At 36.2% G+C, this 13,700-nt stretch overlaps 1 protein-coding gene across 3 annotated transcripts in view; it reads left to right on the plus strand.

Annotated features, from left to right (window-relative positions):
* Positions 1-13,700, plus strand: part of LOC137036114 (myc box-dependent-interacting protein 1) — a 33,756-nt gene that overhangs the window by 11,877 nt on the left and 8,179 nt on the right. For 2 of the 3 annotated variants that reach the window (XM_067410094.1, XM_067410093.1), the window contains 11 exons: positions 4,596-4,676; positions 4,795-4,849; positions 4,939-5,033; positions 6,942-7,037; positions 7,122-7,229; positions 7,534-7,626; positions 7,923-8,008; positions 9,766-9,841; positions 10,403-10,458; positions 11,155-11,227; positions 11,384-11,506. In XM_067410094.1, coding sequence (XP_067266195.1) covers positions 4,941-5,033; positions 6,942-7,037; positions 7,122-7,229; positions 7,534-7,626; positions 7,923-8,008; positions 9,766-9,841; positions 10,403-10,458; positions 11,155-11,227; positions 11,384-11,506 — 804 coding nt within the window. In that variant the 5' untranslated portion in view covers positions 4,596-4,676; positions 4,795-4,849; positions 4,939-4,940. Of the gene's footprint in view, positions 1-2,493; positions 2,697-4,595; positions 4,677-4,794; positions 4,850-4,938; positions 5,034-6,941; positions 7,038-7,121; positions 7,230-7,533; positions 7,627-7,922; positions 8,009-9,765; positions 9,842-10,402; positions 10,459-11,154; positions 11,228-11,383; positions 11,507-13,700 lie in introns of those variants that run through there. The other variant, XM_067410092.1, reaches the window with a different exon arrangement.

A 13,700-nucleotide genomic window follows, 5' to 3' on the forward strand; every position in this document is an offset into this window, starting at 1 on the left:
CTGTGTACTATTTAAATATATTTGACAAAGTAATTTATTCCTGTGATGCAAAGCTGAATTTTCAGCATCGTTACTCCAGTCTTCAGTGTCACATGATCCTTCAGAAATCATTCTAATATGCTGATCTGCTGCTCAATAAACATTTATGATTATTTTCAATGTTGAAAACAGTTTTTTTTTTTTCAGGATTCCTTGATGAAAGTTCAAAAGAACAGCATTTATCTGAAATACAAAGCTTCTGTAGCATTATACACTACCGTTAAAAAGTTTGGGGTCAGTAAGAATTTTTATTTTTATTTTTTTGAAAAGAAATTAAAGAAATGAATACTTTTATTCAGCAAGGATGCATTAAATCAATCAAAAGTGGCAGTAAAGACATTTATAATGTTACAAAAGATTAGATTTTAGATAAACACTGTTCTTTTGAACTTTCTATTCATCAAATAATCCTGAAAAAAATATTGTACACAAATATTTTGTACAATTGTACACATTAAATGTTTTTTGAGCAGCAGATCAGCATAATAGAATGATTTCTGAAGGATCATGTGACACTGAAGACTGGAGCAATGATGCTGAAAATTCAGCTTTGCCATCACAGGAATAAATTACTTTGTGAAATATATTCAAATAGAAAACAGTTATTTTAAATTGTAATAATATTTCACAATATTACTGTTTTTTACTGTATTTTTAATTAAATAAATGTAGCCTTGGTGAGCAGACGAAACTTCTTTTAAAAACATTAAAAATCTTAGTGGTTCCAAACTTTTGGTCTGTACTGTAGGTGAAGATGACTTTCTTCTTTCTGATGAACACAATCAGAGATATTTTAATAAATATCCTGACGCTTCAAAGCTTTATAATTGCAGTATGCGTTACCAAACGAGTATGAGATAATAAAAAAAAAAAGTGTCTCCATCCACATCCATCCATCATAAACGTACTCCACACGGCTCCGGGGGTTTATAAAGTCCTTCTGAAGCGAAGCGATACATTTGTGTAAGAAAAATATCCATATTTAACAAGTTATAAAGTAAAATATGTAACTTCCGCCAGACCACCTTCCGTATTTAACTTAAGAATCAAGTCGGTGTTCTTACGCTACGTCTTATGCCTTCTATATTCAACTTTCGAAAAAAGTTGAATTTATAAAATAAAGCAATAGTACACATAAAAAAATAAATCTGCACAAGGGGTATAGAAAGCTACAGGGCACTCGAGTCACTGAAAAAAAGGTACCAAAAACCTTCATTTATCAATGAAAAGTTTCTAAACGGTTGTGTACAATCTTTATTGAGTACACTAAATGTACTCTGTTTATAGCTAAGGGGGTTTACATGCACGTTTGCAGGTCATTTTGATGTACAACTTCGACCAGAACAGCTTTACAGTAAAAAAAATAATAATAATAATAATAATATAATAAATTAATAAATAATAATAATAAATTTGCTCGGTTTCAATGTCATTCTTGGGCAAAACCAATCGGTGTTGAAATACCAATTTAAAACGTCACCTTAGGCAAATGTCTCTGAAACAGGTACACGTGCCCCCTCTGCTGGTGTATAATTGTATAATTCTATATACTTCCAGAAAATGGTCAGGGAAGGGAAGGCGGTATTATCTTTTACAGGCATACAGCAACATTTTTTTCTGAAGCTACACTAAAAATGTTAAATATTTGATGTAATGACTTTCAATAAACAGAAAGTAACCTCAACAATCAGATATTGTTGACTATGTGAACTGGATTTTTTGTCTTTTGTTGCCATTGTTGTGCTTGCAACCGATCACTATTGGTTTTGAAATAGTAATTACATCACTTGCAGCTTTCTCTGAGTCTGTGCTTTGAGGTCTCACCACAAACTATCCAGTTCCCTGGACTGCCTAATTCTGGTTCTCCAATAAATGCTTGATCCATGAACCACCAAGAGGCTGGCTATGTACCACAAATAAATCAGAACCATCTGCTGAAATGTGATGGAGATTTTGTGGAGAAGCTCTGGAGTTTATGGAGTTCTGCTCATGCCAATCCGCAAATGAGGCTGACCCATGCACAACCCACAAACATTTATTTTCCTTTTTTTTTTTTCTTCCTTTTTAATGTATTTAAAGCACATGTAACTGATTTAAATAGACTACTGAAGCAAATCATTGAGTCCAGTTTTTATGATTGTTTATAGCATAGCTTGAAGTAGTAGCTTTGAATCTATTTGCAGTAATTCAGGTGGTTAATACAGATTCCTTCAGAAAGAAACATGTGATAAAGACCTGGTCTCAAATGTAAATATTTCGGTTGTATATTTAATAGTAAAATAATCCAGCAAGCAGGAAAAATACAATGCAATTTTGTGTTAAGGCCTCGATGGTGTGACATTAAGAAATAGTTTACTGTCCCTTTAAGACTGCGCTATTGTCATTGGTCAATGACCATCTGTATGTGTCGTGTGCGCTTGTGCAGGTTCATTCTATGCCAGGGGCGAGTGTTATTATAAGGCCTAGAATTGAATGCACCTGCATTGAAGGAAATAACACTCTGTTGAATCAGATATTGTAACAAATGCTCATTTGACGCGTTACTTGCAAACAACACAATCCGGATAAAAATGGCTGAATTACCGATGGGTAAAGGGGTCTCCGCAGGAAAAATAGCAAGCAATGTACAGAAAAAAATTACCAGGGCTCAAGAAAAGGTAAGACAGTTTAATCATAAGATACATATTTAAATACAGAAAATATCAGTGTTATCTACCTTTCAGCACCATAAAACATCTAGGCCGTCAGTGTATCGCCCTCTAACGTGATGTATCAAACGGCAATGTGTTAGAGCCGAGGTTCATCCATGACTAGCAAATAGCCTTCTAAAGTACATGCATTTGCCTGCTATATATTTATAAATATTTTAATACATTTATGCATTTCACAATTTTGAAGGCGCAAGCTCGCTGTTTATGTCATTGCAGTCGAGCTGCTATGGAAACAACTAGAAAGCTGCGCCTCTTAAACAGGATTTGTGCATTCGCTTAAATACCACAAAGATCAGCTCTCTATGTGTGTTTTAAGCTTAAATCAACCCATTTATTGCCTCTGAACCGTTGCATTAACCAAGCTGCACTCGTCCAATAGATGAGCGTGGCGCCGATGTCCAATTCGTAAACGAATCGTTCTTTTGGATAGAATCTTTTCAGTGAGTTGGTTCTCAAAAGAAGTCCGAAAGATTCGTTCACGAATCGGATCTCACTGAGCACCGTCACCTTCAAAAATGTCAGATTTGTAACGAGCCGAGAACTGTGTGATATAAGTGAATTTTGGTATTTTGGTTTGTATATGACTTTAAGTTTCAATTAGTTGAATCAGGGCTACTACTACAATCTGAACGGATGAATTACAATAAAGCCTTTATTAATACAACTTAATATGGAAAACGTAACAAACAGCAATATGTGCCTACATATTGCTTTATTGAAATGTTTTAGAGCGTTTAGTTTTACGCTCGGATGACAGGGGCCATGTGATGACGCAAATACGTTTTTAACGGGTTCTTCGAACGAATTGTTCGAAGGAACCGATTCGCAGAAATGAGTCAGACTTTTAATCACCACTGTAAATGAGCAGCTGCATCACGCGCTGCTGCCCATCATCCTTCATCAGTTTGATTGCGCCTGACATTTGACAGTTTTGTGTAAAACACCCCCAACAGTTTTTTTTTTTTTTTATGACTTTTCAACTCGAAAGTAAATTTCGGTTATAAATATTAACAGTGGGATTAAATGGGTTAAGAGGCCATTTGGCTTTATGGCTATTGATTAGTTATTTCTTCTTGAATGGTGTTTGGGTTCTTCTCACCAGCTGTTACTGAATAAGGCTTTCTTCTTAGAGACAAAGAAATGAGAGATTTGTGTACATTTTTGCTGATATATTCCAGTCAACCATGATTTTTGAGCAATAGATATGACACTGACAAGGTGTCTATAATATCTAGACAACATTTATTAAATTAAGTAGATGTTTGTGAATGTTAAAGGTCTGCAAAGTTTCAAATATTTAAGTGCATGATAAATGCAGTCATTTTCTTATTTTCTTCAGTAATTCCAGTCTTCCTGCATGAACCCAATGTAGGTTTGTAGCAAATTTGCATAGTGCCAGCCTATGGACTTTATTGGCTACCTGCGAACAATATCTAGTTTGACCCGCCCTCAAACACTGTAGTTGTAGCTGAGGCCTGGAAGAGTTTTGTTCGTGTTGTCAACATGTCGAGAAGATGCTGTTTTCTGTGCTGTGAAAGCAAATCCATTTTGCATGCACTCAGGGCTCAAGCTCAAACTGATACGGTAAAAGCGTCACCATTGTTGCGGTTTGTATCACTATGTATACAAGTGCAGAGGAAGCCTCCGGTGCTGAAATTCAGATATGGTTATAGGCTTTTTGTTTCCGACACGCACTGTAAGCGGTAGACCAATCACAACAGACCAATTTGACCAATCAGAGCACAGTAGGTTCTCGGAAGGGAGGGGTTTAAAGAGACTGAATCCTTTATCAATTGTTTTTTGCAATATATGACAATGGTGAATAATACAATCATCTTCTCTCAGGTTCTTCAAAAGCTTGGCAAGGCAGATGAGACTAAAGATCTGGCATTTGAAGAGGGTGTGATCAATTTTAACAAACAGCTGGTGAGTGTTTTTCTAACTGTGCTCTTTTTTTAATTTTTTTTAAAATTCAATTTAAAGCAGCTTAGGGATTCTTTGGTATTATGCCTTTGGTCTAGTTTTGTGTCATGTGCTCACATAGGTTGAAGGTACCAAACTGCAGAAAGACCTTCGGGCCTATTTGGCTGCTGTGAAAGGTGAGATTACCAATTGATAAAATTACATACTTAAATGTAACATGAATTGAATAGGTTGTTTGCTGATCTCTTTCTCATGTTTTCCACAGCCATGCATGAATCTTCTAGACGTCTGTACGAGTGCCTGGATGACATGTATGAGAATGACTGGTATGGCAGAAAGGACGTGGACTCCATCTGTGAGGTTATTGTTTTATTCTTTTAAGTCCTTTTCTGTAAAATGTGTTTTACACTTTTATAGTAATTCAGGTGTAAATGGAGAGCCCTTGTTACTCATTAATACACATTAAATAAGATTTCATGTCAGGAAGTGCGCTGTAAGCAAGGTATAAAGATGGAATTTAAAAATGGATGTCCTGCCTCAAATTTATTTTTCAGAAAATTGTACTTGCCAAGCCATTTCATGAGATCTTTAATGCAAAGAGTGAACATAATGAGGGAGAATGACATAAAACACTTTCACTGAGGGCAGATATGGTACATAGTATCCACTTCAAACGATTATTCTCGATGAATCGCATACAAAATAAAAGTTTGAGTTTGTATAATATATGTGTGAGTAATGTGTGTAATTAATATGTATATATAAATACACACAAATTAATGTATACATTTAAGAGAAATATGTAATTTATGTACAAAAAATGTATTTATATATAATATAAATTATATAAAAATTTTCAATATTTCTCAAATATATACATGGATGTGTTTGTATTTATATATACATAATAATTACACACAGTACACCCACATATATTAGGCAAACTCAAACTTTTATTTTGTATGCGATTAATCGTTTGACAGCCCTATATCCACTACAGCTTTTCTTCTTTCCATTTCATTGTTTTAATTCAGACCCATCTGTCATTTCACCATGCTTTCAATACATCTTTTCTCAGTAAATTTCATTACTTAAGATTTTTTAATGTTTTTTATAAGTCAACAATGCATTTATTTGATCCAAAATACAGTAAAAATAATAATTTTGTGAATTATTATTATTATTACAATTTAAAATAACTATTTTCTATATGAATATATTGTAAAATGTAATTTATTACTGTGTTGGCAAAGCTGAATTTTCAGGATCATTACTCCAGTCTACAGTGTCACATGATCCTTCAGAAATCATTCTAATTTCAATGTTAAAAACAGTTGTACTTATTCTTTTATTTGAACATACAGGGGTTGGACAATGACACTGAAACACCTGGTTTTAGACCACAGTAATTTATTAGCGTGGTGTAGGGCCTCCTTTTGTGGCCAATACAGCATCAATTCATCTTGAGAATGACAGATACAAGTCCTTCACAGTGGCCAGAGGGATTTTGAGCCATTCTTCTTCCAGAACAGTGGCCGGGTCACTGTGTGATGCTGGTGGGGGAAACTTGCCCCTCTAAAATACCCCAAAGTGGTTCAGTAATATTTAGATCTGGTGACTCTGCAGACCATGGGAGATGTTCTGCTTCACTTTCATCTTCATCAAACCATTCTGTCACAAGTCTTGCTGTGAGTATTGGTGCATTATCATCCTGATACACAGCACCCCCTTCAGGGTACAATGTTTGAACCATTAGGTGCACATGATCCTCCAGAATGGTTTGGTATTTTAAACTGTTTGGATCAATTTAATGCATCCTTTCTGAATAAAAAGTACAAGTTCTCTTAAAAAAAGATACTGACCCCAAACATTTGTGTAGTCCATTCTACCTGTTTTGCATGTCCACCATTTTTTACCTGATTTCTGCTTTCTTTGAAAGGAATGTTAGGAGTGAGGAAACAGATGGGAGGTAATTCAAGGGGATTTCACCATATTTTAGGTTTAGACCCAACTATATCCCTTGTATATTCTCATAGCTAGTTTATAAACATGTAAATGCAATATAGTTTTTCAGCAGAAACCACACAAGTAGTGATACTATAAGTAGCCTAAATAGTTTTATAACACTAAGGATCCAGCTGCTCTGTAGTTGTCCCTATAGATGCAGTAATTGTCTGTGTGAACGTGTGTGGGTGTTCAACAAAATGTATTTAAGATGGTTTTGTACCGTCTTGATCTTTTATGTCTGATGTTGTATGTGTATAACAGGATTCAGACCTCCTTTGGACGGACTTCCATCAGAAACTTGTGGATCACGCACTTATATCCATGGACACTTACCTGGGCCAGTTTCCGGACATCAAAGTACTAAGATCCCATGATGATGTTGTGGTTTAGGATATCATGCTGTGAATTTCTGTTTAATATCTGTAAACATTTTCTTTTTAGGCCCGTATTGCGAAGCGTGACAGGAAGCTGGTGGACTTTGACAGTGCACGGCACAACTTTGCTGCGGTAAACAAAGGCAAGAAAAAGGAGGGGATTAAGATTACCAAGGTACTGTCCTCAGTGTTCCTTAGTATGTTTTAATAGCAAAAAAAAAAAAAAAATCCAAGGCACTTATTCTGGTACAAAAGATAAAAAGCCTTTATTATTGTTTGGCTGCTCACATTTGGATATTACAAATGTTAAAAAACTGCACACTGATATTTTTAACAAGATGATCCAAGATCTATTAATTTTCTAATGTCATTTGGTTTCTTGTAGCCATGTTTCATTTTAATGTTTCTTCAGTAAGTGCATATGTAGTGAGATGTATTTTTCATTTATGTTTGATTTTTCTCACTACTTCTGTATATAGCCAGCTTCCTTGCTGGAGAGGGCCGCCCCAGGTTGGGCTCAGGGGATCCTGTCCGCCCATAACGTGGCTCAAACCAGCCTCTCCAGAAGTCAGGTGACACACTATAACTAAAGCTAGCCAGTATTTTGATTCTCTGTCTCTCAATATCATCTTGCCAGGCCAGCACAGATAAGAATCTTGTTCTCGCCTGGTTAGATAAAGGTAAAATGAAATGAAATTCCATACACTTTTGGGCCAAATAAATGACAAATCAAACAGGGTACGTGGAGAAATTCATCTTGTTTGATTAGCTGTGCTCAGCTAAATCTATTTCGACAGCTAAAGCCTTGTGGGTTAATAAGATTATTGAACTCCATGTCATGTTTAAATGTAATTTTATGTGTTTATAGGCAGAGGAAGAGCTGGAGAGGGCACAGAAGGTGTTTGAAGAGATTAATATAGATTTGCAGGAGGAACTGCCATCTCTGTGGAACAGGTGTGGATTTATTACTGTTTTACTCTCACAGATCTTCTCTGTGTCACAAACGTTTGACTACTGGCATTTATGCTTCACATTGCAGTTTAAGCAATGACTTTACAGGATACATAACACACAGTTTCTGCCAATCTCATGTTAATTTTGAGTACCTATAGAGTAGTAGTGCATCCTTCATATCTCCGAACAGTCTTTAGTTTTATCAGATTTATAAAAGATAGATACACTATACCAAGTCTTTCCGAAAACAGCCGAGCTCCTGGAGGCGTGCCGTGTGAGCGGAGCTGAAGAGTGATGAGCTCAGTTTTTGTGTAGCGATCATCTGCAAGCAATCAATGGTCAGCTAAACAAATGTATTTAAACACACACAATACACCATCGCATTATCCCTGGATAACTTTTGAATCACTATAATGAATATGGCGTATATGATGAATAATGAATTTATGAATTCACTACGTTCGTGTTGTTTACATTATATGCACTTACGCACTGCCTGCCAACAGAACAGACATTTGATGCAGTTTTACTCTCCATCTGCGGTTCCGACTCATAACCGGGATCATTATTGCTGTGACCGCTCCGTCTTTCAGTTTCAAACGGTCTGTAAATTCAACGTCCAACTGTGCCTTGTTTATAAAACCATAAGCAGCGATCCTGAGGGCTCGAGCAGCCATGGAAAAACAACAGATATTCTCTGTTAATTTTAACCAATAAAAAATTGATTATAACTATCAGACACAACTTTATCCTTATTTTGATAGTTAATTTAAGGCGGTTTCAATGGTTATTTTAATGACAAATATTGAGAGTGAATCAATGTACAGTAATGTGTGAGCACAAATCTCTCAGCTCCACTTAACGCTGGGTTCTTTAGGAAGCAAGATTATCTTTCCCTCACAACCAGAAACACACTTCTGTGATGACATTGTTGTTTCGTAGTGACAGATCTTTCTCGAGCAAGTCCTGTGCAGTGCTGCCGACAACTTCCGTAAAGCCAAACAAAGCGCGTTGATGGGCGTGCTCTTGCTCTCTCGCTCTGGTCAATGTGTGCACGTGTGCTCTTCCAGGAGAAGTGCCCGTACAAGGAATTCTGCCCTTTATTACATAATAAAGAGCCATGCTTGAAAAAAAAACTGTCCGAAGTTTGTGAGCAATCAGAAGAGTATTTTTGGCACAGAAATACTGTTACACGCCCAACTCATTTTTTGAAACTTTGGCCATGTTTAGCATGAGAATCCAACTCTTTAACTGTGTAAATAAGTCAGAATGCATGAAATAAGCAGACAAAATTTCTACAGACACTTAAACGGTCGTGATATGAGATAATACACACCCCATTCTAATAAACATAAAATAATAAATCCAATAAATAATAATAAATCCAAAAAGCAAAAATTTGCAATCTACTCCACTTTACTGCAAAAAATGTGCATTCTTTGAATTCAACCACCAGGTCACGCGTGACGTAACGATCTTCTATTGGTTACACTTCTTCACGTGATACGAATTGGCAGGAAATTGTTTGAAAAACGGTGAAATGTTATGAACCTGCTATGAACCTCTATCTGCAATCTGCTATGTACGCCCTGCTTCATGGAAATTATGTAGAAACCTGACAATCTGATTGGCTCTTGACATTTATGTGTGCAATACGCACCAGATTGGTCGTAAATGGTCCATGGGCGGGCATACCATCTTAGACTGAGATTTATTGTCATCGTATGGGGGCTGAAATTGTGTCTGCTCTCTTCCAGTCGTGTTGGCTTTTACGTGAATACATTCCAGAGCGTGGCTGGTCTGGAGGAGAAGTTTCACAGAGAAATGGGAAAAGTAAGGAATCCAGTGCAACAACATTAAGTGACAAATCATTATGGTTTTGTTTTGCATATAACTTATATTCTATTTTAATATATTTGATGTATAAAATGTAATTTATTCCTGTGATGATGAAACTGAATTTTCAGCATCATTACTCCAGTATTCAGTGTCACATGATCCTCCAGAAATCATTTTAATATCTGATTTGCTGCTCAAGAAACACTTCTTATTATTATCAATATCTTATTATTATCAATGTTGAAAATTAATATTTTTTTGGAGAACACAACACATTTTCTTCAGTATTCTATGATGTTCAAAAGAGCATTTATTGGAAATGGAAATCTTTTGTAACATTTGTAACACACACACACACACACACACACATATATAATATAATATAATATAATATAATATAATATAATATAATATAATATAATATATAATATAATATAATATAATATAATATAATATAATATAATATAATATAATATAAATGCTGATAGTAAAATATAAAGCAAAAACTACATTTCAAAAGATGTTTATTTTCCATTTCATATTTTTTTCTTACAGATTAATCAGAATCTGAATGATACACTGGAGAAATTAGAAAATCAAGATATGTCCAGGTCAGTCAAATGTATATAATGTGACATACATAAAGTTTCATTTTTTTTTAACCTTGATGGTACATTTTTATCCATTTTGCATCAAAACAGTGGCAATAATTAGTATTGGTATGATTACACTCTATACAGTGTACATGAAATTAAATAAATGAACAAACCCCAACACCACTCTCACAGAAAAACAGGTAGCCAAGGGGTGAGGACATCAACAGCCCAGAAGAGGTAACAGCGGTAGCCCTGTAGTACTGTGTGTTTGAGGGTTTGTTCGTGTGTATGCGTGTGTGTGTGTGTGTGTATGTGTGCGTCTCTGCATTTCGTCTTACTGAAGCTTTTTGCGTGCCCTCAAGTGTAGCCATTTCCAGCAGCAGTTTTGCATTCTGCAACTATGTGTTTTAGATGATGCCTTCACAGTGCATTTAAGTTCACTGCATGAGCAGAATGATTTTGCACAGGAAGCAACTGCGTCTCAGTCTGCATGAATAACTGTTACAACTGATACTATCCTCCAGTGTAGTTACAGTATGGCAGTTCTGGCGTGGAAGTATCCCAGATAGACTTTTGGTCACACTGGTCATCTAAGGCTAGGGCTTGTAGTGTGAAGCACTGGTCCTTGGATTGAGCCTAATGAAAGCATGTCTCAGAGGGGCTCATCATAGCCATGATACTGTATTTTATTATCTGTACTTTATGCTCCAGTGAAAAAACACAAGATGCCAATCACACTTTGAGCCCAGGAGGACCGCCAGCCATTCCCAAATCTCCGTCTAAGGTAATTTATGCATTTTAGAAATAATCATGGCTTTGTATTTGCAGTGTACAATAATTTTTCTGACACCTGTAAACAATACTGCAGTGATTCTCATTAGCATCAGTGACACTGGTCTGCAGTGCAGAAACATGTTTTCTTATTTATGTGCATTTCCAGCTAAAGCCAGCTGTCCCTCCACCTCCTAAAGTTACTCCATCAAAGGATATGAAACAGGAGAGCATCATCAATCTATTTGGTGAGGCTGCCACTCCAAACATCAGTGTCACTTCGCCAACACAGGTCAGCATTCATTTCTTCTTTTGTAATCTACACATGATGATATCATGTGAACATTCCCTGTTAATTCATGAGTTGGAATTTGAATTGCAGGATGTTGAATTTGAGGTGAAATTACAGGAATTGCTAAATTCAAAGAATTTGATGATATAAAAAATGGGCAACAGCAGGACACTTATCAGGTGTTTATTTAAAAGTTTCCAGCTCATAACCTGCTTGATGTTTGGCTCCACTTTGAAGACTTTAGGGAAAATTGGAAGTGTTGATCCACCATGGTTGATAAAATGAAAATTATTTTACAATGCAAAGATGCATTAGTCCCCAGCACCTAAGAGGCATGCCAGTTTTGTGATTTGTGAGGATTCACATTTATTTTCTAAAATCAAAATAAAACTGAGCACCTCGATATAGCAATAAATCAAGGTTGACACAACAGCCTCTTAAAGGGTTGGTTCACCCAAAAATAAAATTTTCTGTCATTTATTACTCACCCTCATGTCGTTCCAAACCCGTAAGACCTTCATTCATCTTCAAAACACAGATTAAGATATTTTTGATGAAATCTGAGAGGTATATGACTCGTCCATAGACAGCAATCAATGCTTTCGAGGCCCCAAAAGGTACTAAAGACATCATTAAAACAGTTGGCGTGACTGCAGTGGTTCAACCTTAATTTTATGAAGTGATGAGAATACTTTTTGTGCGCAAAAACAAAACAAAAATAATGACTTTATTCAACAATATCTTCTCTTCTGTGTCATTCTTATACATTGTTTACATCCAGTTCCTCCATGTTCTACGTCAGAACATCGGCTCATAGGTTGTTTGCAATCACGTGGTTCTGGTGACGCGCGAAAAACCGGTGGAGGGCAAGCAGTGAAAATTAGAATGGTAGGGAATGGTGGAATGGTGGTTTCTGTGCTGGTTTAGAAAGGTATAAACAGAAAATCACAACATATGCTGGACGTGATCCTTATGTTATGAATTGAAAGACTTTCGTGCCATTGAGGAGGCAGATATAGAGAATGTGAAGCTGCCGTCACGCCGTGTTCAGTTCTAATCTGGGTTTGTTGATATCGCTCTGCCTTTCTGCTAGTGAAGTTAGGGCAGTATTTTTGATTTTCTGTCGCGATTGTGAAAAATGTTGCCATCGTAGGTCATTTATGCTGAATCGAGAATTGCAACAGGAGCTCAGGTCATTGTTCAAAGAAAAAACTGGACGTGTAATGTTGCCTTTTATACATGTAAAAACACACTAAGGGAAGCTGGTTGAGGAGGTGACGGGAAGACGCCATATATCAAATCTAATCATGTCAACCCACTCCCTATCACTCAATAAAATAATCACATATAGCTGAGTGTTTTTGAAAGTGTTGTCTTTGTTGTTGAATCGACTTCTGTCAGCTTGTTAAACATTTATTTATTTGAACATTTTCTACCATATGATTGCTGAAGCAGCGGCACGTGACACTGTTCTCATGGTAACCAGATCAACACTACAAAACTGAAGTGAAAACACCAAATTATCATTCAGTGGGATAAAATAGCTTCTCTTCCCTGGAAACGATACCATGAAGAATGTGGATATTTAACCAAGTCAAAAACAAATAAGGTAAGCAGGTATCCATATTCATTTCAGTATCAGCAGATGCAAAACACTATTAAAGCGACAACTTTTAAAACGATATAAGTTATAAAAAACGGTATGTAAAGTTATGTAAACGATATAAACACTTTCTGGGTTCTCGATTTTATTGATTTGAGCAACCATAAACGATGCAAAACATTTGAGTTTTTGATCGGATTCCTATATAGAAAGATCACTCTCTGCCCTCCAGACTCATTCGCTCTGCTGCTGTGACGTCATGTGCAAACAACCTATTATTGGCCAGCTCCTGCATCAGCATCACACGCATGCGTCAGGCTGCTCACATGATCAGCTTTGGCCAATACTGAGCCGACATTTGGATGTAAAAGTATTCTCGTCACTTCGTAAAGTTAAGGTTGAACCACTGTAGTCACATGGATTATTTTAATGATGTCTTTAATACCTTTCTGGAGCTTGAAAGTGGTGGTTAAATTGCTGTCTATGGACAAGTCATACCCCTAGGATTTCATCAAAATTATCTTAATTTGAGTTCCGAAGAAAAATGAAGGCCTTACGGGTGTGGAACGATATGAGGGTGAGTAATTAATG

Source organism: Chanodichthys erythropterus, chromosome 14 (genome assembly GCF_024489055.1).
Source record: "Chanodichthys erythropterus isolate Z2021 chromosome 14, ASM2448905v1, whole genome shotgun sequence".
Taxonomy (NCBI): Eukaryota; Metazoa; Chordata; class Actinopteri; order Cypriniformes; family Xenocyprididae; genus Chanodichthys; species Chanodichthys erythropterus.